The sequence below is a fragment of the Caretta caretta genome, chromosome 11 (genome assembly GCF_965140235.1).
Source record: "Caretta caretta isolate rCarCar2 chromosome 11, rCarCar1.hap1, whole genome shotgun sequence".
Lineage (NCBI taxonomy): Eukaryota > Metazoa > Chordata > Testudines > Cheloniidae > Caretta > Caretta caretta.
Genome location: NC_134216.1, coordinates 41,347,801 through 41,375,222, shown reverse-complemented (window position 1 = coordinate 41,375,222; position 27,422 = coordinate 41,347,801). Strand labels below are relative to the sequence as shown.

General features: G+C 40.2%; 1 protein-coding gene across 5 annotated transcripts in view; it reads right to left on the bottom strand.

Annotated features, from left to right (window-relative positions):
- RAPGEF4 (Rap guanine nucleotide exchange factor 4) overlaps positions 1-27,422 on the bottom strand; it is a 226,435-nt gene that overhangs the window by 193,230 nt on the left and 5,783 nt on the right. For all 5 annotated transcript variants that reach the window (XM_048869498.2, XM_048869500.2, XM_048869499.2 and 2 more), the window contains exons 2-3: positions 15,773-15,915; positions 13,644-13,732 (exon numbers count right to left, since the gene is read on the bottom strand). In XM_048869498.2, coding sequence (XP_048725455.1) covers positions 13,644-13,732; positions 15,773-15,915 — 232 coding nt within the window. The remainder of the gene's footprint in view (positions 1-13,643; positions 13,733-15,772; positions 15,916-27,422) is intronic.

Genomic DNA, 27,422 nt, shown 5'->3' with positions numbered 1-27,422 from the left:
TTTTCTTCTGTACGGGAGTGGGGATCAAACAAAGGATTCCTGCCTTAGGTAAATCCTTTTTAAGGGCTGGGGAGTGGGTTGATCTCGACACTCCTCCATTGCCTACTCAAGAAGAAGGACTGCTGAAAGAACCTGAAGGGACAAAGGAACTAACCTGAAGGGAAAGGAAGGGGTGAGTCCAGAGTGAGACAGGGTAAGAAGAAATAACTGGAACTCTGAGCTACAGAAACTCTGCATCCTGCCTAATTCAACATTTAGGGTGAGAAATTACATCTTGTAACCTGTTTCTTTAGTGAATCAAGCTTAGTTTGCATGTTTTGCTTTATTTGCTTAGTAATCTGCTTTATCCCTTATAATCACTTAAAATCTGTCTTTTGTAGTTAATAAACTTATTTCTTGTTTATACCATAACCCAGTTTGTGCAATTCATATCTGGGGGTGGGGGGCCAAGAAGCTGTGCATAGCTCTCTTCACATTGAGGGAGAGGGTGAATTTTTATGAGCTTGCGCTGTGCAGATTTTTCTATACAGCACAAGACAATAGACCATTGAGTCTACACTCCAAGGGAGGTGGGCACCTGAGTGCATGAGGCAAGCACCATGCTTGTTACACTTGAGCAAAGTATATGAGATCTTTGCCTACTTTTCCTATGAAATATCAAAACTATCTCCTCAAGCCATCTTTCTTTGGAAAATATGATTATGCACGTGACACATGCCCTTTGCTGGATCCTATGTTAACTATGTAAGTAGCTCAATTGGTGTGGCATGTAAATACTTTAATTGGAAACTAGAAGAGAAGTAGCGCTTCTAACAAACATATGATTATCTCCCAAACCAAATTACCTTTCCTCGTATAAAGAGTATTTCCCTAACAGTTTTTTCACAATGACCATACATCGTTGAACTGCTATTCTAATTTGGAAAATCATTGCCACCTTAGCCCTTACAGATAAGCCAGTAGCTTGGTAAGAGCTTCTTTTCTTAGCAGTTTAAAAGTATTCTTATGTGGCTGATACTACAGGAATGTTTCTTCATAATACTGATTCTTCTGGTTCATTTATATCCTTTAGTTTCTCTGATTATATAAGGGAACTTGGCTTGAAGTAAACTGAACTACCTTAAATAGTCAGCAAACTATGGTGTTTTTAACACATCACCTTTAAAAATACTTATTTGTACATTTGTCAGAATGATACATAGCATCCAAAGGGGATAGATATAGGATGGGGAAATAATCCAGTTTTTTTAAACTGAAACAACCAAATCATCTTTCTATCATAGATTCAAAACACTAAATAAACTTAACTTTCTAATAAAAAAATACCCTCTTCTGCCCCCTTCAAAATCCTTTTTCTCTTTCTCATTCTCTCTCCTTCTGTGAGATTGCTCCCAGAGAAAGACACTACTCCATATGAATGAGGGTGGCAGAATTTGGACCTTAGGGAATAAGTAATTTCCTTTTGCACACTACAGTCCGCCATGTTTGAAAAAGAATGTTTCAGAAGAAATGAAGGAGCATACATTATGGATGTCTGGTGTTGGAGGGCTTAAATTTGTGATTCTGATCTGTTCCATTGGATGTACTACAGCTCTCTTATAACTGAGGATTTTTGAGACAACATCTTTCATCACCTGAATCTTAAACCTGCCACTGAATTGCAGTGAACCTAAGTACGTAGTCTGTGACCTGAAATCTCTATGATTTCAGTGTGTGCAAAGAACACACAGCAAAGGGAACAAACATATCTTTCCAAGTCCTTAATGCTTCTTCCTTTTAAATAACTATGTGAACCTTGGCTGGTACCTGGTAGATAGAACCTCCTGCTGCTTCTGGGATTTTAGAGAGGAACAGCAGCCTGAGCTTCTAGCTGCCAGCAATCCTCAAGATAGTCTACGTGAAAAGCAGAAGATCCTTCAGTGTAATGTTAACAGGCCTAATAGGAAGCGTTCCTAGGGGGTGGGAGAAATATCAACAGAGAGCAGAGGGAAAAATGGGACTCTGAAGCCCTGAAGAAGCAAGATCGGCTTGCTCCCTAACTGGCTCAGAGAACCCACCTCTCCTGTAGCAAAATGGTGGCTAGAAAAAAGCTGAAAGAACTGTCACTTGACAGAATCCTGGACTTTTCTTTTATGAAAACATGATTCCTCAGGCTCCTTGACCTGAAAACCTATGGTGTTAATTTATTTCTTAGGTTGAACAGCTGCCTCATCAAAAGGTCTCTTAGAAAGTGACTCCTTAACAAACGCATGTCCCTGTCTATCCTTCATCTATTCTGGTTTTAACAAGTCTTTCCTTTAATTGCTAAACCCCCCAAAATGTGGAGAGGTTTTTTTTCTATTTTTGAGGGGTAAAGAGTCAGTAATAGATGTAAATGTTGCTCATAATCTGTCTATTTGGAAAGTTTCTGTTTCTTCCATTCCATTAATTTATTTCTGCAGTAAGGACAAAACAGAAGCCATTTACTGAATTTAATAAATAAAGGTGAGAGTATCAGAGTCCTTGAGAACAAAATCAGCCTGGAAAATAAAGGCATTTCTTTGTACCCCCATTTAAGTGCATTGTTTGATAATGGTTGGATAGTTACAGGATGTCACCTCTAAAAACATCATACAAAGCTTTTTCCAAGGAGAAACTTTGTCTCTGGGTATAATGGGACTCCCGTGTAACCACTATCTATATAATCTTATATGCTCTCTCCCATACACCTGGCCCCCCACTGCCCCCCCCCACAACTGCTCACAGTTGCCTTCCTTCAAAGTTTATTACCAACAGTTGTTAAATTTTTCCTAGATCCTTAATTCTTTTCCAAGACTATATTTATTTTATTTTTCTGACCATATAATTTTATATGGAAATATCTGTACAAAAGCAATTTGCCATGGTTCAGGGAACTGGACTATTATGGATATTTGTCTTTGTAATGCGATTACAGAACCACTTACTTGGTCTTAATAACATTTGCCTATTATCACGTATTAGACGCATGAAAGGAAAACAATGCAATTTTAAGCACAGAGAATGATGCTGAAATATGCTTATGAATCTCCCCTGGTTGATGAGCTATGGGCAAGAAGTAGGTACATTGCCAGAAATTACTGATTATATTTTGTGGCCATTTCAAGAATCCTAAATTTTAGAATTAAATCAAACCATGTTACTAATGTTATATCAAGTAAAATGAGTTTACATGCATCCGACGAAGTGGGTATTCACCCATGAAAGCTTATGCTCCAATACGTCTGTTAGTCTATAAGGTGCCACAGGACTCTTTGCTGCTTTTACAATTTCTATGTCTTTTTTGTGTGTTTTCACTGTAAACTACAACATGTGCATGTTTTTAATCAGACAGTTGGTTGATTTGGGGTCTTCATTTCTATTACTCTGCTTTTGTTTGGCTCCAGTAATGTCATTTATTTCAGAACTATCCCAGGGGACTGGATGGTTAAGGAGACTGGACTATGGATCTTTTCAGTTCTAAGGCCCTGATCTTACAATGAGATCCATGTGAGCGGATTCCTGTGCTCGTGTGGAATCTCACCCACTGAAGTGGATTTCACTGCAGAATGCGGACCACAGTTATTAATCTGAATCCATTCCCAGTTGTTCTGGACTTGTTACCTTAAAATGCCTGATCTGTGTAAAATCAGTTTACAGTTCTAGTCCAATATCTAATGGACTAAACCACTGGCAGATTTACTGGCAGTCTCAGCCGAAAGGCCAAGAATTGATTTGGCTTACAGAATGTACTGCCATCAGACCTTGAAAGACAGACAAATACATTATACATACAAGAGGCTATAAGTCCATTATTATTGAAAGGTGACTTTGTTGAGAAAAAAGTTGCAGTCAAATATTCCTTCTGCTCACAGCAGCCTATAAAGGACAGAAGCTTCATAGACAAGAATTGCCTTTTCTCTCCTAGTTACCTTCTGATCACCCCTGTCATTTTTAAAGGCTCTCATTGTGACAGGTTGCCCCCTTTAAGGTGCCACCTGATGTACTGGGATACCACTGAGACCACCTGTTCTGCCAGCCTGGGCCCCCTTCTAGGGCACATACCCCTGTGCTCCCTAGAGTGGAATTTATCCCCTGTCAGGCGTGGGCTCACAACTGACAGCCAGAACAGACCCTTTGCTGGTAAGCTTTGAACCCTCCTCTCTCCTTGAATTGGGTTTGCCTCCAGTTAGAGTCCAGGGAATCTGCACCCACCACAGCAGTCTCTAGGATTCTAACATCTTTTTTTCTTTGGGCTTTCTGCTAGGACACATTTTTCTATGCATTTTAGAGTGAGTTCTGTTCCTTGCTTTACTGCCACTTCTTGGCAGCCAGCAACCTGGACAGACTTCCTACCGTCAGGCAAAACACTCCCATCCCCTGAGGGGATAGCCACCAGACAGTAACTGGTTTTACTCACCCCCATTCCTTCACAGCAAACTGCTTTGCAGGGCTGAAGAGGAATTAAAGAGAGACTCTCCCATTTCCTGTAGCTTTGTTCTTCCCCTCTGAGGCTTCAGCACAAGATTCTTTCTTGCTGCTGACAGAGCTCTGGACAGCCTGAGCCACATTCAAAAAATCATTACCCAAAAGAATTAGTGTAGGATTATGAGGAACCAAAGCAACGGTTAATTCAGCTTGCAGATCCGCAGTTTCCATGTGCACTTTAGCCAAAGGCTCAAGGATTTTGTGACCTCCTACTAACAAAAGTTCTGCCAGCTGTCCTGGCAGTATGTCTTTCTCCTGAACCAGGTCTCTCCTGACCACAGAAATTTCTGAACCAGTATCTCTCCATCCAGGGAATTCTCTGCCATTTACTCTAAAGGCTGTCAGGTGCTTACTGCCTGGCTGTGCAATGTCAATCTTTTAAAAACCCTGTATGATAAGTTGCAATTGCCTGAGGTGCCTCTGTGCTCTGGAAAAACAACGAGTCTGGTGGCACCTTAAGACTAACAGATTTATTTGGGCATAAGCTTTCGTGGGTAAAAAACCCACTTCTTCAGATGCAGACTGAAAATTACAGATACAGGTATAAATATATATAGGCACATGAAGAGAAGGGAGCTACCTTACAAGTGGAGAACCAATGCTGAAGGCCAATTTAGTCAGGGTGGATGTAGTCCACTCCCAATAATTGATGAGGAGGTTGCCTTCTTTGTCCCCATATCTACTCTAGTAACACCATCAGAGGCTTATTCACTTGCACATCTACTAATGTGATATAGGCCATCATGTGCCAGCAATGCCCCTCTGCCACATACACTGGTCAAACCGGACAGTCTTTATGTAAAAGGATAAATGGACACAAATCAGACATCAGGCATGCTAACATAAAAAGCCAGTAGGACAGAGGTGGGCGAACTACGGCTTGTGAGCCACATCCGGCAGGAAGAAGTAAACCTAAACCATCCCTGACAGGTATATGTCCAACCTGTTCTTAAAAACCTCCAGTGATGGGGATTCCACAAGCTCCCTTTGAAGTCCATTCCGAAGCTTAACTACCCTTATAGTCAAAAAATTTTTCCTGTTATCTAACCTGAATTTTCCTGTCTTAAATCCATTACTTCTTGTCCTACTTTCAGTGGACATGGAGAACCATTGATCACTGTCCTCTTTATAACAGCCCTTAACATACTTGAAGACTCCCCCTCTGATAGTCTTAGACTTAAGTTTGAAGACTAAACATGCCTAGTTTTTTGTTTTTTTTAAAAAACACCCTTTCCTCATAGGTCAGGTTTTCTAAACCTTTTATCATTTTTGTTGCTATTCTCCGCACTCTTTTCAGTTTATCCACATCTTTCCTACAGTGTGGGGCCCAGAACTGTACACTGTACTTCACCTAAAGTCTCACTAGTGCTGGATAGGACAATTACCTTCCTTGTCTTACATACAACCCAGAATGGTATTAGCCATTTTCACAATACATCACATTGTGACTCTCATTCAATTTGTGACCCACTATAAACTCCAGATCCTTTTCAGCAGTACTACCACCTAGCCAACTATTCCCCACTTTGTAGCTGTGCATTTGATTTTTCCTTCCTAAGTGCTTTCCACTTTTCTCTATTTAACTTCATCTGGTTGATTTCAGACCAATTCTCCAATTCATCCAGGTCATTTTGAATTCTAATCCTGTCCTCCAAAGTCCTTGTAACTTCTCCCATCTTGGTGTCATCTGCAAATTTTCTATGCATACTCTCCATTCCATTATCCAAGTCATGAATGAATATATTGAATAGTGCTGGATCCATGACTGTGGAACCCCACTAGATACAGCCTCCCAGTTTGACAGAGAACCACTGAGCACTACTCTTTGAGTACAGTCTTTCAACCTGTTGTGCACTCACATTATAGTAATTTCATCTAGACCACATTTCCATAGCTTGCTTTGAGAATGTCATGTGGGACTGTGTCAAAGGCCTTGCTAATATCAAGACATATCATCTACTGCTTCCTCCTATTCACTAAGCCAGCGACCCTGTGAAAGAAGGAAATTAGGTAGAAAATTATTATTCTCTAGGTGCTTATGATCGATGTGCCTCCCCGACTTTGGTCTGCCAAGCCCCACCCCTCGTCATTTAAATCCCACCTGTAAATTCACTTATCTGAAGCCTACAATAAGCAATTGAGTTTTTTCACTATTTTTAACTTGATCCATGTTATCTGCATATGGTCTTTAAAATCCCACCAAAATGCATACAAGCCTTAACTTAGTAACTGTGGCTCAGTCTTGCATTCTGATGCCTGCCTGCCCATGGACTGTGGCAGGATCAGGGCCTACGTGACTCTTTTGCGGATATCTAGTCCTTCACTGCCCCATTTCCTCCATTGTCTCTTGTCCAAATTAAAATTGTAAGCATTTGTGGGAAGAGATAGTGCGTCCAATTCTGTGTTCACTGAAGTCAATGACAAAGCTCAATGGTGCAGGATCAGGCTGGCCTAGTGTCTTTTGATGTCTGCTGTTATGAGTCTAGCACACTTTGTGGCAATAAAAAACAAAATAATAATAAAGATGATCCTAAATGGCTGCTTAGAGGCCTTCTCTTATCAAAAACTTACTCACAGCTTCATTTTGAGGCATTACAGTTGTGACACTTGAAAAGCTGCCTATTTTCAAAGGGGAGTTAACAAATTTATAGTATGTGGAGGTTTCTGGTGTGTTTCTACAGCACCCAGCTAAATAGGGCCTTGGGGTGCTATCACAGTACAAATTAAAAACACTGTAGGAAAAACCCATTTACAAAACCCATTTACAATAGTGAGTAAGGACCTTATTCTACCAAACTGATAACAGGGCAAGGAGACTGTTTCTCTGGAGGAGTCTTCACTGAGTTCCATGTACAAATCCCACATACAAGTGTTATCAGGTTAGGTGCAACTAACTAACCCATAAAAGAAGGGAATAGATGGAGTAGGGACAGGGCAAGAAAATCCACTGAAAATTCTTCCGTGCCTTCCAGTGTGATACTTTTATCACTAAAACATAGACCACGTCTTCTTCCATTTCTTACACATTGCTGAACACAGAGTCAACACTTACACAATTTGTATGGAAATGCCCATACACCTCTCAAAATTTACTGGACATGTAATTCTGTCACTTTTCTGCATTATAATTGTCTTGCCCCATTTCAATAGCAAGTGAAATTATTGCCGAAATAGAGAGCAGCTAGCATCTTTCTCTGTGTCACAGGGACAGAATTACTATTAACAGAGAAATCTATTCTGGTTAAAACTCAAAAAATGAACAGATTAAATAGCTGGATGAGATTTTTAAACTAGTCATTTTGGTATGAAATATTCCAGGTTCCCTCAGAAGCTAATTTCTCTTGTTTCTTATGTATTCTAGCACTGCCCTCTTGTGATATACTATAGTTCTGCACATATTAAGATAGCTTAATATTATCCCAATGCAGGTAAAACAAGATGTTTTACCTGTCAAATCCTAAATTTGTGTTTTCCCTGTTATCTCTAACATCTAAATCAATGTGGGAAATATCTTGTTTTAATAGAACAGAAAAGAATCAGGAATTTCAACACCATACAGTTGCGTTCCGTCTTGCTGATAGTAGTTAACATCATGAACACCTACTACAAAAGAAACACAGAGCCTGTTCAGGTGTTAACAACTAAGTAAAAAGAAGAACTGATTATCCCATTTTAAATTAAAATTGTTGATTTGCCATGTTTGAGTCTATGCTGATATCTTTTTCCAATGAGATTACAAGTTTGGTTGTTAAAAGAGAATTATGTTGATGTAGTGTACTTAGACTTCTGTAAGGTGTTTGACTTGGTACCACACAAATTTTTGATTAAAAAACTAGAATATAATGTTAACCTGGCACATACTAAACAATTAAAAACTAACTGATAGGTCTCAAAAGTAATTGTTAATTGGGGAATCATCCTCCAACAGGTGTTTTTCTGAGGGGTCCTACAGGAACTGGTTCTTAGCCCTATGTTATTTAACAATTTTATTAACATCCTGGAAGAAAACATAAATCGCCACTGATAATGTTTGTAGATGATAGAAAAATTGGGGGAATAGTACATAATGAAGAGGACAGATCACTCATATAGAGAAATCCAGATCACTTAGTAAACTGGGTGCAAGCAAACATTTAATGCAGCTAAATGTAAATGCATACATTTAGGAACAAAGAATGTAGGCCATGCTTACGGGATGGGGGACTCTAGTGTGAGAAGCAGTTACACTGAAAAAGATTTAGGGGCCCTGGTGGATAATCAGCTGAACAGGTTCTCCTAGTGCAACTTTTGGCCAAAAGTGCTAATGTGATCCTTGGATGCATAAGCAGGGGAATATTAAGCAGGAACAGGGAATTTTACCTCTGTATTTTGGCACTGTATTTGACACCGCTTCCCGCTGATCCCATCAGCTGGGAGCAGCGAACCACAGCCACTGGGAGCTGCGGGCGGATGTGCAAATGTAAAGCAACAGTCTAGTGGTCTGTCAGCAGATTATCCTGACAGGCCGCAGGTTGGCCACCACTGCCTTATAGTGTCAGAATTAAAGGAGCTCAATCTATTTAGCTTAACAAAGAGAAGGTTAAGGGTGACTAGATCACAGTCTATACGATCTACACAGGGAATCTACATGGGGAACAAATATTTAATAATGGGCTCTTCAATATAGCAGAGAAAGGTATAAACACGATCTAATGGCTGAAGGTTGAAGCTAGACAAATTCAGCCTGGAAAGACGACAAATTTTTAACAGTGCAAGTAATTAACCATTGCAATAATTTATCAAGGGTCATAGTGGATTCTCCATCACTGGCAATTTTTAAATCAAGACTGGATTTTTTTTCTGAAAGATACACTCTAGGAATTATTTGGGGGAATTTCTATGGTTTGTGTTATACCAAAGGTCAGAGTAGATCAGTGATTTTCAACCTTTTTTCATTTATGGACACCTAAAAAGTTTCAAATAGTGGTGCAGACCCCTTTGGAAGTCTTAGATAGTCTGCAGACCACAGGCTGAAAACTGCTGAACTAGATGATCACAATGGTCTCTTGAGCGTGGCATCTATGGATCTATAGTCTGTTAGTGATCTGGGATAATAAATGGCTTCTTGTTGTTTTTAAACTAAAAAACTTTCCAGTTCATGTTTAAAGGTAATAATCAGAAATGAGAAAAACATAATCCCAAATCATAAATGAATCATGTAAATTGACTAGTATCTGCCATTTGATTGTCTTGATAGGGGAAGCTAGTCAGCTAGAATGCACAGGAATATTACTAATATTAGATTTTAAAAATCCAGAATTTTTAAGGTGGTACCATCCTAAGTGGTAATGGCACTTAGAGATAAGATTGAGCCAGAACATTCAGGGTCCACATTTAAAGTGTGTCTGTATCTAAGATTCTGGTTCAGATCCATCTTTCAATATTTTACTGAGAGGATAAGACATTTTGTCCTCAATACTGGAGTAATCTCATCTTTTGGGAAGTATAAACTGATCTTTTTTACCTGGGCATCCACTAGAGGTGAACGGAAAGGGGACTGCTAGGAGCACATCATCATTCTATATTGTGAGAATACTGCTGCCAACCGAGCCGTACAGCAACTTGCTCAAATTAGGCTAATTGTTCTCCCTTTCCGTCTATACTCGGTACAATTAAGAAGTTATTAAAAACAGTGAAACAACAAAAGCTGTTTCTATATTTGTCACTTTTATATTGAATATGGAAATGTTAGAGGCCTATTCCCATCCACTGCAGGTGAGATATACTCACTAAAGTTCACAGATGACCCAGTGCTCCAAGAGAAGGTGAACACCCCACCCTCCCAATATGCCATGGGGGGAAACCCTTACCAACCTCAGTTTTTATAATAAGTTGAATTCTGGGCACAGTAGCAAGAATCACCATAGTTAAAGTATCAATTTACATACTGGTGTCCAAGGAATTGTCAGGTGATTTTTCTTCTTGAACCCCAGCTATCATAGGCTTGTTTACACTAAAATTTTTACACTAGTGTAGCTACACTGATGTAGCTATATTGGTGCAAACTTCGAGAGTACATGACACATAGCTGCAAAAAGTGACCTGAACTGGTTTCAGACGGGTTTCAAACTGGGGAAGCCACACAGGCTCAAGGTACTTGTTACACTAGTGTAGTACCTCTATGTCAGTGTGTCATAAATATAAAAGGAAGGGTAAACCCCTTTAAAATCCCTCCTGGCCAGAGGAAAAATCCTCTCACCTGTAAAGGGTTAAGAAGCTAAAGGTAACCTCGCTGGCACCTGACCAAAATGACCAATGAGGAGACAAAATATTTTCAAAAGCTGGGAGGAGGGAGAGAAACAAAGGGTCTGTGTGTCTGTTGGTATGCTGCTTTGCCGGGGATAGAACAGGAATGGAGTCTTAGAACTTTTAGTAAGTAATCTAGCTAGGTATGCGTTAGATTATGATTTCTTTAAATGGCTGAGAAAAGAATTGTGCTGAATAGAATGACTATTTCTGTCTGTAACTTAAGGTTTTGCCTAAAGGGATTCTCTATGTTTTGAATCTAATTACCCTGTAAGGTATCTACCATCCTGATTTTACAGAGGTGATTTCTTTACTCCTATTTACTTCTATTTCTATTAAAAGTCTTCTTGTAAGAAAACTGAATGCTTTTTCATTGTTCTCAGATCCAAGGGTTTGGGTCTGTGGTCACCTATGCAAATTGGTGAGGATTTTTACCAAACCTTTCCCAGGAAATGGGGTGCAAGGGTTGGGAGGATTTTGGGGAGAAAGACGTGTCCAAACTACGTTTCCCAGTAAACCCAGTTAGAGTTTGGTGGTGGCAGTGGTTATTCCAAGGACAAAGGATAAAATTAATTTGTACCTTGGGGAAGTTTTAACCTAAGCTGGTAAAAGTAAGCTTAGGAGGTTTTCATGCAGGTCCCCACATCTGTACCCTAGAGTTCAGAGTCGGGGAGGAACCTTGACACAGTGTAACTACAAAGAAACAACGAATCCAAAAAACAAAACAGTACAAATAAGCTCTATATGTGGCTTTTTCCAGGATCTCCTCAGGCAGAGAATTCAATGTGTTGACTACACTCTGGGAGAAAAGGTCTCCTTTATGTGTTTAATATAAACTTTAGATTTTGCAATTTCCAGGAGTGCCAAGTTATTGAGAATTTACTAAGTTTATCTAGTGTTTTACTGCTTCTCCTCTCTCCATACCTTGCACATACATTATATCTTGGTGCCTGGTCTAGCACACCAGCAGTCCTAATACTTTGATGTTATTACAATAGCTTCCTCATCTTACAGTGAAGGCTGCAGTGTGCAATCAGTGTCAGAGACCAGACACAAGGGTGGTCATGTCTAGCAGTTGGAGCTGGAGTCAGGACCAGTGGTTGGGGCTCGAATCAGTAGCCAGAAATCAGAGCCCATAGAGTCAGAGGTCACATGCCAAAGCCTAGAATCAGAGCCCAAGTCAGAAGTCTGGAATCAGAGCTGAGGGTAGTGATGCCAGGTGTCTTATTTTCAACCAGAACACCCAGCCAAAAAGGGACCCTGGCTAAAAGTCCGGTTTGCTGCTGCAGACGGCTCCACGCGGCTCCCGGAATCGGCCGGCATGTCCCACTGGCTCCTAGGCCTAGGAGGGGTCAGGGGTCTCCGCGAGCTGCCCCCATCTACAGGTACCGCCCCCACAGTTTCCATTAGCCACAGTTCCTGGCCAGTGGGAGCTGCGGAGCCGGGGCTCAAGGCAGTGCCTTTGTCTGGGGCAGCGCGCAGAGCCACCCTGGCCACTTCTGTGCCTAGAATCCAGCGGGACATGCCGGCCACTTCCAGGAGCTACGCGGAGCCACCCGCTGCAGCCAACCGGGAACTGCAGCCAAAATGGAAGCTGTGGGGGTGGAGCTTGTGGACAGGGGCAGAGTGCGGAGATCCCTGGCTGCCCTTGTGCCTAGGAGTCAGAGGGACATGTCACTGCTTCCCGCCGCCTAAGTGCCACCAAGAGCCCACACCCCAACCCCCTGCCCCAGCCCTGAGCTCCCTCCCCCACCCCAATCCTGAGCCTCCTCCCGCATCCAAACTCCCTCCCGGAGCCCCACCCCAACTGCTGCCCCAGCCCTGAGCCCCCTCCCACTCCCACACCTCATTTTTGGCCCCAGCCCAGAGCCTGCACCTCAGTCCAGAGCCCGCATACCATCCCACACCCCAACTCCCTACCCCAGCCTGGAACCCTCTCCTGTACTCCAAACCCCTCATCCCTGGCTCCACCCTGGAGCCCACACCTCCAGACGGAGCCCTCGCCTCCTCCTGCACCCCAACCCCCTGCCCGGTGAAAATGAGCAAGAGAGCAAGGGTGGGGGGAGAGTGAGCGACAGGGGAGGGAGGGAGATGGAGTGAGCAGGGGGCAGGGCCTCAGGGCAGGGAAAGGGTGTTCGGTTTTCTGCAAATCAGAAAATTGGCAATCCTAGCTGAGCGTTAGGACCAGGTTACCTGGAGCAAGGTAAAGCAGGGGCAATGCTAGGGCCAAGGCAGGAGCAGGGCTGAGACAAACCTAAATCAAGGCTGGAATAAAGCAGAAACAAGGCTGTGAGCAAGCAGACGAGGAAGCTAGCACAGCCACGGGCAAATACTTTGAGCAGCCACTAAACTGCTGCTAGGCTTAAGAGCTGGTCTGCTGACTCTTCCAACCAATCAGGCAGCTTACTACAGGCCAGCTGTGCTCATTAGCGTGCAGCTCTGCAGGCTTTGCTTCCTGACAGTCAGGATTAACAAACTGCAATGGCTGTGGCTTCAGTTTAAACCTCTTAAGTAAAGGACTAAAATAAACATTTTCCACGGAATTCAATTCAAAAGTTAGACCTTGAGCTGCACTTCATGCAAACCCACAATATGACAGACTGTGGTGATTCCTATTTTACATCCAGATCCTCTTTCAGATTATTAAATTTCAGTTCCCCTAAATCAAGAACACAGGTTGCCTCCTACAGGAGCAGAGAGACAAAAAGTAAACTTAAACAGAAGAAAACGATGACAACACCAGCATGCTTATGACGGACAAAAGAGCAAACGATTGACACTATGCAGACCATTGTCATCTAGCCCTATATGTAGTTCACAGTATGTCTTTGTGCTGTGCAACTGGGTTGTTTTAAAGAACAGTTGTATTTTACCTGGTAGTTGCTCGTATCCGAAACTTTAACATCCAGTGATCCTGCCAAAACAGTATACCAATTTGTTCCAATATCACCCTGACGAAATACTGGAAAGATGAAATATTGTAAATAAACACTCTTATTGTAAGCCTATCTAACAATGCTGACAAACATCGCTTTCATGTTGCTGTATTACTGTACTGACTGCGAGCACCATAGAATTCGCCAGACCCCATCTGATTATTTATCTATCTGCTAAGATACCCAGTGAAACTGGAGCATAGCATTTTTAGGTATCCATACACAGAATCTCAGTACAAATGGAAATAGATAGCAATGTTTCAGGCCACCTTTCTTGTTTGCTTTGCCTTTTCCTGCTATCCTAGTTAATAAAAAGGTTCTCTGAACTTGCGTTTACCACGGTGCCTCTGAAATTTGAAATATTTCTTGATTTCCTCGGCAGTCACGCCTTTATAAAAAGAATTTTAATATAAAGGTTAATAAATGATTAACAGATGTTTAATAAATAGTTAATCAATTTTTTTAGATAGTTATACAGTCCAACAGATCAGTAGGTTGCTTATAACCATGGCTTATAATAATTTATAACACATTCTATTTATATCTGTAATATGCTTATAACACCTACTGATCATTTGCTAACCCTTTATTAACCATTCCTAAATGGAACTTTATACTATAGTGAGATCCATATCTCTTTGGTTTCTATTCTCTATTATTTTTCATGATGGGAATCAGAAAATAGTAGCAACATAAAGATATTTAGAAAATACCCTTATCAGGAGAAATACCAGGAGATAATTCACTTTTCTCTTTATGAGGATGATCCCTATAACTCTGTTTCAGAAAAGACGGTTAAAATATTTATCTACAATGCTACTTTTGTGGATTTCTCTTGTGCTTTAATAAAGTTTATGCTGAGAATCCACCTTATTTCATGTTATTTAATATTAAAGTAAAATATAGAGGCTGTATGTATTATATTGACGGGTGCTTTAGAATGGGTCTAGTTCAGCGGTGGGAAAACTTTTTCTCCTGAGGGCCACATCAGGGTTCCGAAACCATATGGAGGGCTGGGTAGGGAAGACTGTGCCTCCCCAAACAGCATGGCCCCCGCCCCCTATTCGTCCCCTCCCCCTTACTATGTGCTCAGAGCAGCAGAACTGCCAGCTGCGCCACCCGGCTGGAGCCAACCACGCCGCTGCACTGCCCGGCAGGAGCTCGCAGCCCCGCCGCCCAGAGCGCTGGCAGCATGGCGAGCTGAGGCTGCGGAGAAGGGGGGGCAGCAGGGGAGGGGCCAGGGGCTAGCCTCCCCGACCAGGAGCTCAAGGGCCAGGCAGGACAATCCCACGGGCCGGACGTGGCCCGTGGGCCATAGTTTGCCCACCTCTGGTCTAGATACATTAACTAGATGTATACCAAAAACAAAAAACAATAAATCCATGTTATGACTGTAAGAGACCAAGCAAAGGCACACAAGCCTACAAAAGAAATAGATCAATGTTTGTGTGAATAATTTTTGTAGCACAGATCACCATTTTTGTGTTAATACCTACTTTAAATTGTGTTCATGCTGTGTACATAATATAAATCTATTGGATGTATTTCTCTGAAAATAATTTTAGACAAATAACTTGTCATTTTTACTGCTTGCTGTCTTTGTATTTTTGTGGCATCTTTTCTGTTCTAAAAGTCTGCGCAAGCTAATGCTGCATTGGCAACTTGCTGCAAGATTGAGGGCTTTTGTATTAACAAGGGTGACTGCAGGTCACATACTTTCATCCATACATCTCAAAGCACTTTACAAAGGAGGTAAGCATCATTATCCTCAATTACAGACAGGGTAATGGAGACACCAGAAGGAGACATGACTTGCTCAAGGTCACCCAGCCAACCAGTGGCAGAGTCCTGGTCCAGTGTTCTATCCACTAAAGAACACTGCCTCCAGGGACTCAGAGTAGAACTGAATTATGTCATATAGCAGTTCAATCAACTCTGTCCCAGCAAGGTAGATTTCTTCAACAGGATTCCCCATATATACTGTTGCCTTATCTTTCCCTAGAAGGGAATCCTGGTCTAAACCTTGACTTACTAAAAGTCAAATATATTATGAAATAACAACTTACATGTGATTCCCTTTTCCAGATTTTCATAGTATCCACAGAGACATATCTGCTGGAGAAGGTTTGGATGAAATTTCTCAAAAGCTTTCACTTCTTTCAATCGGGTGAATATAATATCTACATCTTCACTGGAACGTTCCAATGGTCTACATGAAGAAAAAAAGAATGGTGCATAAGGGCTTTATTACAGAAACAGGTAATTGCCACCCACATACACCAAAACTAAGATTATTAGTTAAATTTTTTTTTAATATTTGTGAGCCCATTAAATGTGGGTTGTAGGTGCATGCAACAACCTTGCAGACATTCCAAATAATCAAAATACCTAACCACTGTATCCAACTTTATTATTATCATCATAGTGCCTGACAACCTCAGTCACAACTGAATCCCTATTGTATCAAGCACAGTGAGGGAGGAACCCGTGACTGAGTATGTTCAGAAGGGAGTTTGAAAGACATTATGGAAATTGTCCAAAACAACCCACAGAGCAGTCAGGCCAAGCAAAAGGCGTGGTATGATAAAAATACTTGTAAATGCACTTTTGACATAGGAGATTTGGTCATGGTACTCAGCCCTGCAAAAAAGTTCAAAATGCAAAAATCCTGGGAGGGGCCCTTTGAAGTGGTGGAAGTGGTGATGGAGGACACTTATAAAGTTAAAAAGCCCCTTGATGATACTGTGCCCCAACTGGTACATGTAAACAGACTCAAGGCCTATCACCGTAGAGTAGCCAGGGTAAACATGATCTGTTGTGTCGAAGGGGAAACTGAGGCATACCCACTCACTGATTTGATGGCTGAATGCCAAGATGGGTCAACTTTGGAAAGTATGGAAATCTGTAGTGAGCTAACACCACTTGAAGAAGGGGAAGCGTTGTCAACGCTGCAAAGGTACAGTGAGGTATTTTCCAACAAACCCGGGAGGACACACTTGCTGTCCCACAGAATCCTCACAAAAGGGGCTAAGCCCCCGCCCCCCCTTCCAGGCCGTACAGGGCCACTGGCAAGGTGAAGGAGCAAATTCGGGAAGAGATACAAAGCACGTTGGACCTGTGGGTGATTAAGGAATCTGACCTGGGCTTTCCCTGTGGTCTTGGCCCCAAAAGGGATGGCACTGTAAGATTTTGTGTAGACTATAGGAAACTCCATGCTGTCACTGTAACAGATGCATACCCCATGCCAAGAATTGATGACATGCTGGAAGTGCTGAGCCAAGCCAAGTACCTCAGTACCTTGGATCGAACCAAAAGTTACTGGCAGATCCCTTTTGGAGAGGGAGGCACAACAAAAATCAGCTTTTATCACTGATATAGGGCTCTATGAATTTACGGTACTACCTTTTGGTTTGGTAAATACTGGTGCAACCAGAGACTGGTCAACAGAGGGTTAAATGAATTATAGGGCATACATAGATGACACTGCTGTATTCAGCAACACCTGGGGTGACCACAAGGAGCATCTGGGAGTTGTGCTATCAAAGCTCAAAGAAGCTTGGCTAACCATGCTCTTTTAGATTTTACTGGGCACTTCTAAATCTCCAACTCAGTTTTCTGCATACATATAGAAACACAAATGAGTCCAAGAAATCCATCCCTCTGCTCCACCTCTTCTGTCCTTTTCTTTGTATAAGAAAAATAAAATGCTGTTGTATAAAAGCATGCAAGTTACGTAAGCTGGATACGAATCACTTCATTAAAAAAATAAAATAAAGGAAAGTGCACCATCTCTAAACAGATACAGCCGAAATAAAAGGTATCCTGCAACTGGGAGTGAAAATAATTGGAGGTAGGGCAAGACTGTTGGGCTCAATGCCATCTTGTGCCAGTGAGTTCAAGAGAGAGCTTAGTAGGTTCAAAAAACAATTTGACATTTACATGGCTAATGTGAACAGCCATATTTACTTTACTAGAGCATTTTAAAATGAGGTTATAAAACTCTGTAATTCAGAGAATAAACCGACCACTAATGGAAGGCATTAGGAAGGACAATTATGGAAGATTCAGTACAAGGTTTCTTGCATCTTCTTGTGGAACTACTGAAACTGACCACTTTTACATCTGATGAAGTGAGCTGTAGCTCACGAAAGCTCATGCTCAAATAGATTGGTTAGTCTCTAAGGTGCCACAAGTACTCCTTTTCTTTTTGCGAATACAGACTAACACGGCTGTTCCTCTGAAACCTGCCACTTTTAGAGTGGGATACTGCAATAGATGGACCACTGGTCTGATGTAGTATGGCCACTTTAATGTTTCTGTGAGATTATGTTGGAAATTCAGGTGCTCAAATTATTCTTCTACAAAGGGGTCTGGAAAATGTTAATCATTTTCAGTGCTCTTCAGGTCTACCCACTGAATCTAGTGCTTCCAAAAATCAGTTAATTTAACTGACCAAAATGCTAATTTTGCTAATTTCTTTTAAATACATGGAAATAGTTAAAAAGGGACAGAGTTTAGTTTAATTTATATATATATGTATTTGTTTCCCTCTTTCACTACAATGCAATGTTCACAGCCTAAGTGCTCTTCCTGCAAAGAGATTTCTGGTGTTCCTCTTTGGTCATTCAATGCTGGCACCAGTGCTTGCCCCAGTGAGGTATATAATACCACATCCCTCTCACTTTGTCTCACTGGCCCTCAATTTCTTATTAAACTGTGTCTGGGAGGGATTAAATCCTCTAAACTCATTTACACTCCAATTTACCTTTATTAATACAGATGAGAGTAATAATTCTATGGTGTATACAGTTGCTTCTACATCATAACATTATCCTCTTACCTACTACCATAGGTATATCCTCTTTCCTTCTTCAAACCACAGTCAATTACAACTGCTCCCTTTTAAATTCTTTCAAGCAAGGTTTTCACTCTCCTTATTTTTTTTTAATCTTTGCACTAGCTGCCAGTTATTAAGAAGTATTACTTCTCTTGTCAAAATGCTTTTAAGGATATTAGAAAGTGCAGCTTGAAAACAGAATTAAAATCAATTTATACTAGATCCCTACCTACACTATGCTGGCACTTGGAACACCAGCTCACTTCTTTCATTAACCCCAACATTAACAGCAAAGCTTGACAAGGACAGCAAAGCTTGACAAGGAAAGGGAAGACAATGATCATAATTTTCAGCACAGCACACTTTTCCCAAAGAAGCCCTAAACTCTTCATGTCAAAGTCACTTTCTCAATTTTTAAAATAAATGTGTGTCATTTTGCCTCTAGTAGTTTGCTTCCTTATGTGTTGGAAACACTGGTAGGTTACACAGGCACAAAAAAAAAATAAACACCAAATCAAAGCAAATGTGCTTAAAAAGTCAAATTAGTATTTCATTTTATTTTTTGCAGCATTCACTCAGTTCTACTTACAAACCAGAGGACAGTATCAGGGGGTTGGGAAAGCATAGTGCTGGGGAAAATTTACTTCAAAATATTTAATGCCTTGATCCCACAATTTGCTATATGTAAGTTGACTGTTGCATCCCTGGAGAGCCACACTGAAGTGCAGTGGGCTCCATATGGGACCAGCAGACTGTCCGTATACAACAAATAGCCTTAGTATTTTGTTGTTGTTTGATATCAAGGGACAAGACGCAAGCAAGAAGGGTTTGCAGGAGATCTAGGTTTTTAAAAATTGCCTACCGTTGTTATCTGAGCACCTTTCATGAAAAGTAAGAACAAGAAACATCTTTCTTCCAGCCCTGATAGCAGAAACAAGCTTAATGCTTTGTTGGACCTTTTTAAAGACAAAGCTCATTTTGAGAGAATGCTCATTTGTTGAAAATGGTTGCCACAAGCCAAAGAGATGGGTTTTACATTTGGCTCAGAATGCAATGAGTGGGGGGTCACTCTTATTCTGTCTGGCTCTGAATGCCATAGGCTTGGTCTAGTTCCAGTGAAAGTTCTCTCCTCCAACAAAGCTAGTGTTCACCTGTTGCGTCATAAGGTCATCATACTATACCTCACGGAAGGAGGAGAACTCTGAGGCAGCGATGGTCAGTACCTGTTCAATCTTCTTTTTGATAAGACAAACAAACTGAGTTCTTTAAGTCTCAAGGCATTTCCTTCAGCCTCAGATCATTTTTGTAGATCTTTTCTTCACCTTCTCCAGTTTTTCCAACATCCTTTTTAAAATGTGGACACGAGAACTGTATGCAGAATTCCAGTATCAGTCTCACCAGTGCTGTTCAGAGAGGTAAAGTCACCTCTCTGCTCCTGTTCACTACTCCCATTTATATATCCAAAGATCACATTCACTCTTTTTGACACAGCTAAGGACTGGGAGCTGATGTCAAGCTCCTTATTCACCATGCCAGAGTCACTACTTTCCAGAATACAGTCCCCTATTCTGGGGGCAGTCTGCATGCATTGCTCCTAGATGTATTACTTTGGATGTGAGAGGTCTGCCTTAACTACACCCTCCTTTGTAACCGCACACAAATTTCTGTACAATGCCCATTCTACAGTGGGGCTTCTATAGCACTGAGGCAAGGGGAAGCATGGTGAGCTCCACCACAGCTTTAGTACATCTCTACAAATTTCAGTCCAATAACGACAATGGTAGTTTTACTTAAGCTAATTTTATTAAGCATTTATAAACTATAACAATAGCACTAGTTTTCGAAGGAAGAATGGTTTGACTTAATAGCAAACTGTAATGGAGCTAGTTAAGGGCCATACCTTCAATTACTTATTCCTTAAAACACCAGTGAAACTCAGGTTTGATTACACTGACTGCTTAAGTATTTTAACAAAGTAATCATCATGAAATTAAATATTAACAATCTATCTATTCTCTAAGTACAAGCTGCCTAGCAAGGAACAATGTCAATACAGTATAAAATAAATTAACTTCCTTTCTTAAGGTATCTTATTAAGGGCTTGAAGATTTGATTTGATTTTAATAAATAAAGCAGGTTTTAATGTTAGATCTAACTAAGTACTATTGTAAAACTGTCTTTAGAAAGTTAATAATTGGTCCAGTAATTAGGAAAGAAAAACTAATAGCAGATGTAAGTCCAATCATGTTTAGCTCTATGCTTCAAGTGCAGGGCTCATTCATATCAATCTAAAAGGGAACACTGATAATTTAGTGTTGTGACACCAATGTTCTTCCATTGCTGAAGACAAAATATTCCCCCTGCTGTTGAAGCCATAGTGTTGTGAACTGATGACAGTAGTACTGTTGTAAGAAGATAAAAAAGAATTTCAGTGAAGGTTAAGAAGTAAATTGACACTGGATGCCTTTTTAAAAGATATACATGATAGCTCAAACAAAAAGGTTATGGACTTGATGCAAGAATAACTAAGTGGGGTTCTGTGGCCTGTGTTATGCAGGAGGTCAGACTAGGTCAGTGGCTCTCAACCTTTCCAGACTACTGTACCCCTTTCAGGAGTCTGATTTGTCTTGCGTACACCCCCCCCCCCCAGTTACACCTCACTTAAAAGCTACTTGCTTACAAAATCAGACATAAAAATGCCACAGCACACTATTACTGAAAAATTGCTTACTTTCGCATTTTACCACATAATTATAAAATAAATCAACTGGAATATAAATATTGTACTTACATTTCAGTATATAGTATGTAGAGCAGTATAAACAAGTCATTGTCTGTATACAAAATTTAGTTTGTACTGACTTTGCTAATGCTTTTTATGTAGCCTGTTGTAAAACTAAGTTAATATCTAGATGAGTTGATGTACCCCCTGTAAGACTTCTGCATACCCCCAGGGGTAAGAGAACCCCTGGTTGAGAGCCACTGTACTAGATGATCCTAATGGTCCCTCTGGCCTTAAAATCCATGAATCTAGGCAGTCAAGTGCCACATTTTCTCCAATCTCTCCTCCCCTCCATCAATTCCAGTTCCATCCTTTCCCTGAGGTAACTATGGTGCTTGATTACATGAGGGTAAAATTAAAATGCTCTTAAGTCAACAATATGAAAATAATCTTGCTCTAATGAGATATGTACTCCATCTTCCTGAATTTTTATACCATACTCATCACCATGGTATCTGGGTGTCATTATGGTGTCCCAGCTGCTTGGTTATGTTTCCCCCATTTTGTATCTATGCACTTTTTATTTCCTGTACCAGGATGTCGGTCTTCACATTTAATCAATACTCCTCACAGTCCCTGCATTCTAATCTGTTCATGTCACTTTGTATTTATCTATATCTTTTTGTGTGTTTGCTGCCCTTCCTAGATATGCTCTAGGAATTATATTGGGAAAGTTCTACAGCATGTGTTATATTAAACTAAATGATCACAGTGGGTCCCTCCTGGCCTTGAAATCTACAAACACTGATGCTGTCTCTAAATTTGATTGTCTGAATTTATACCAAAGAAACACAGCACAGAAAAGACATAGCACCCATACAACATACGAAGTAGAATTTCTTTGTGTTAAACAAACCTTAAAGAGTCCTGTACTGGGCTAAAACTATCAGATAGCATCACCACTTGAAGACAGACTCTTCAACCAATGTGAGAGAAAGAGGGTCTATGGACCATCTGGCAATGCACTGCTGATCATCGGTGGTCCACAAACCATTGCTTTAAAGAGTTTAATGGAGTGAAGTGAGAACTAGGAAAAACAATGTAAATGCTATAATGAGAATATAATACTCCCTCTCATCCTCCCCCCCCTTCCCCAAAAAGACAAATGAAGGGGAGTATTACAATACACATTAACTACAGTTCTGAAGCGCAGCATGCTCTGTGTACTATCCCATTCCACCATTGCAAGACATGCAATAGAAACACTTCACCTGACAGACTCTAGCAATGCTTTACTTCTCTTAGGGCATCCTATCTTTAACTATGGTCACAGAGCAAAGCAGTAAAAAAAAAAAGGTGGAGGTAGCACGATTTAGAAATTGCCACCTGAGAAATGCTTGGCTAAGTCCACAAAGGAGAATTTGTACTCATTAGCAGCCAATGTTTATTGACACAATCTATTTGTAGGATGATAAAACATCATAGCCAGAAAAAGCAGGAGACTAGTTCTTCATACAGGATTTTTCAGTTAAGTCTAGTTGTGTGGCGTCAATGTGCAGACTGGACATAGCAGAAATTATATTTTGCACATAGTATTTCTCAGCCAATTTCTGGCATGCCTCATGGAAGAGAATGAAAAACAGCCCAAAAGAGAGCATGTCTAAATGTGTAGAAGTAATTACGATTCAAATCAGTGAGAAGGTGATCTTCTGACATTAAAAATTTAATTAAATTTGAATATTGATTCTTTCCGATATTTGTTGTTCTAACTTCCAAACTATTAGTCCTGATTCTACACTAGATTATACATTGCCATGTACCATAGGATTCTGACACAAAATTTCACTTAAAAATAAAGTTTAATCCATTTGCAAATCCATTTGCACATAATGTTTTCACTCCCAGAAATTGGACTGAAGCTATCCAAGGCATTTCTGCAATTTCTATCTAACAATGAAATTTAAAACCCTAATCGTTTTAGCAGTTTGCCTACTACTATTGTCCAATTCTTCATACTGCCCGATTGTTTGTTCAAAACAAAGCAAACAATAAACCTTGAGCCTTAGCATTCTATTTTGAAGATAATAGTATAGTAGCTTCTAGGATTATTTCCAACTTTGTGAATATCCAGGATGCAATGGAAGTGCTGAGCTGTTGCCCCACTTAGAGAAAAAAGGGAAAATAAAATTTAAGTTATATAAATGAAGAAATGTTGAACTTTGTCTTCATTGCTAGCTTAACAGTACAGCTTTTCATCTCTCAACTGAAACATCTCTGTGGGGGAGCCAGCTTTTCAATTTCCCCCAGGTCCCGCAAAGTATGCAGGGAACTTCCCAGTAAGGAACTTTACAGCTGAGCAACAGCACATCATGGATGGGATAAAGACTGCTCTGAAAAGCCCAGAAGCCACAAATGGGCAGAGAAGGTTGGCACTGTTCAGCATTAATAGAAAAGTATAAAAAAAAAATTCAATATCAGACTGGTAGTCTACAGATCATGCAACAACACACCACTATGGGGTGCACCCCACTTCAAGATTTGAGTTGGTTCTTTGATCCTGGGCCTGAGGGGCTGCGGGGCAGGTGGGGATGGAAAGTATCTTGTGCCATTCTGTAACAACTCCTCTGGGTCAGTTCAGGAGCAGCGTTCTGGAAAATGAGGGAAATTGCATGTAGGCCTCCTTGATGTTCTTCCTTCATGATATTAGATTCTGACTACCCCAATCCATGCAATTTTTCAGTATGGACAATATTGTAAAAAACAAAACAAAGAAACAGCAACACAAAATGATGAAAATCAGAGTAGGAAATCATGCATTACATTGTCAGAATTTTGTATTTTCCTATCAGTCCACTATACACTCTCTTGCCTTGCTTATCCACTGAAGACTTTAATTATGTAATATAAATAAATAACAATTAATTTGCCTCTTCAGAACAATGGCACAGAGTTTATCTGACAGTAACATTTTCATATCCGCCACCCTCTTATTCCTCTCTCCCCAGTTTCTTGCCTGGTTAGACTGCATAACCACTTCACAGCATGCACACACAAGTGACAGCATCATTACGAATGACATAACCCTGTTCAATTATGTCAATCTCTCTCCTCTAAAGACATTTTAGCCTTGATTTATTTGATTATCAGCATCTCAGGTAATATACCTGACATTTCTCCTTGCAAGGAAGTTTATATACCAGACATTAGAAAAAGTCCTTTAGAAGCATAACTTAAGGAGAATATTTTGTATCTTCAAAAACAGCTACTCAAGTTCAAGGTTAAAAAACCACACAAAAAGGGAGAGTTGATGCTCCTACTCAGCTGTACATAATCTGGGAGAGTATTTCCCTTAGTGTACAGCATGTATCACTTTTCAGAAAACAGATTTTAATATTTTGGCTGTGTTGCTATTAATTATTTGTATGTTGCTCAGTGCTGTACAAGACACAGAAATCAGAGTCCTTGTCCTTAAGAGTCTACAATCTGTGAGACACAGAAAAATGACACAACAGGGTCCTTCACAAATGCAACTAGTCCTTCCATGGGCTAAAACTGCAACAGTTATTTCCAACACCATAAACACAAACTGAATGAGCTGACGAGTACAACTAACCACTACAGCTGAAAACCCTGCTCATTTTATTGGTGTTAAAGTATATTTTGCTTTGAAGTAGCTGCAAAAAGCAGCAGGGGTAGTCTTTTCCACCAGATGCTGCTCTCTGTGCCCTATGTACCCACTTCCAGCACCTTCTGGCAGGGAGGAGGAAAGGAGAAGACAGCAGCAGAATCTCAGCAGCAGGAGAATGCTCTCCGTCCCCTACATCACGTGGGAGTCGGAGAACAATGAAGCACGTTTCTCTTCCAGACAGTTTTGGGGCTCACTGACTGGCTGCTAATGTTTCCCTTTGACTCTCTGATATATACATGCTCTGAGAGAGGTAGGTATACGAGGACAGAATGAAAGATGGGACTTGAAATATGATGTCATGTCAGGAGATGGTGTTAACTTTAACGGAATGGAGGACACACAGCCCCTCCCAGGAGGTGCACAGCACCTAGTGAGGCAGTACTGCCAATCCCAAGCACTAAAAAAAGTCATGAGTTTGGCCTCCCAAAATCATCAGATGTTTTTAAAATAACAAAGTGGGGGGAGGGGGGAGTAATTGGCATTCAGTTTCCAAGTCTTTAGGGTTCATGTTTTCAAGCTCCCCCCCCACACACACACACACCCATCACCAGGAAATAAAAAAATAAAAACAAAAACCCACACCCTAAGATTATCATCTATCACATGACTCCAGGAGCTGTGGCTTTATGAAAAATACCAAATATCACAAGACTTGCAATAAGCTCATGAGAATTGGAAACACCAGTAAGCGCAGTTGTTTAGATGTAAGTGTCTCAGAGCAGAGACTGTCTTTCTGAAAAAAGGTTTCAGAGTAGCAGCCGTGTTAGTCTGTATTCGCAAAAAGAAAAGGAGTACTTGTGGCACCTTAGAGACTACCCGATTTATTTGAGCATAAGCTTTCGTGAGCTACAGCTCTTTTCCAGTATGCTGTTTGTTTACCTAGGTTTTCCATTTGACTCAACAGGATAAATAAAGCAAGACTGGTCTCTTTATAGCCACTTTCACTTAATGATTTATCAGCACTAGCCCAGGACTCAAGTTTTGGGATTTACAATAGTGCATGGGAATAGTACAATAAAAAACAATATTTTGTATCAAACACCTTTAATATTGCAAAACTGAAACGCTACATATTAAGTTCAAACTACTTGGCAGTATCCCTTGAATAACCATTTGGCATGGAAACAAATACCGTATACACTCAGGCTATTCTGCTGAACAATAAATAGCGTTTTCTTCCAACTCAAAGGTCAGCTTTCAAGCTGTAACAATAGCGAGAGAAAAATATACTTGTTGAGTAATGACATTCATAGAGATTTATCTCCAGGTAGAAATTCATTATTTGAATAGTGCAGCAGTTGCAGTTTCAACTACAGGAAAATATAGATCTGTTTTATTTTTTCATAATAAGGTTACCTTTAGGAAAATGACAAATACACTCCATATTAAAGAAAGAGATTAAAATTAAAAGGAAACTTATCTCTTTCATTTGTGAAAATACCCATTCCACATAATGCACACTTTAAAACTAAAATACAGATCAAATGTCATTGAATTAAACACGAGCTCTCATAAATATGAACTAGAGCTCAAAGACAGTTACCATTCCTTCTGATCAGAGTGGAGCTAGACAATATTACATTAAATGGCACATTTGCTTTATAATAGACATTTTGAGGGCTTTAATGTGAAGACTAGTGGAGATAAACATTGTTTGAAATGTACAACAGAACGATATGATTTAGTGACAAAAATATTCCGATATAAACTCTAGCCATGAGAATCCATGAACAGAGCTTTATCCTCATTGCCCCTGCACCCATACATAGTCTAGCTTAATGCTGAAGTTAATAAATATTTTAACTTTACAGAAACTATAAGATAACTTCTGGAAGATTACATGGTCATATATAAATTTTGACAGCTGTTTAATTCAAAGATCATCCACTAAAGCCATTAAAGTTAATGTGCATTAACTCTACTGAAAAATTAGTAAGAATACTAAGAGTTGCTATAATGCAAAATACAGTTACAATGATAACAGAATAAAGGGAGTAACACAACACGAGCTGTAATGTACAATAAGTATCAAGATGCATAAACAACAAGGAGAAAATTAAATCTTGCATTTTGTATCAGTCCTAAATAACATTCTCATAAGCACACTGGGGAAATGTCTAAATAAAATTACTATAAGATGGGTGCATAACAGGTTGAAAGAAAATACTTAGAGTAGTTATGAATAGTTTTCTGTCAGACTGGGAGGATGTATCTAATGGAGTCCCACAAGAGTTTTGCATGGTCCAGTACTCTTCAATATTTTCATTAAATGACTTGGAAATGGAGTAGAAAGTACAGTTATAACATTTGCAGATGACACCAAGCTGGGAGGGGTTGCAAGCGCAATGGATGACAGGATTAGAATTCAAAATGACCTTAATAAATTGGAGAATTGGTCTGAAATTAACAAGATGAAATGAAGATAAGGAAAAATCAAATGCACAAATACAAAATAGGGAACAACTAGCT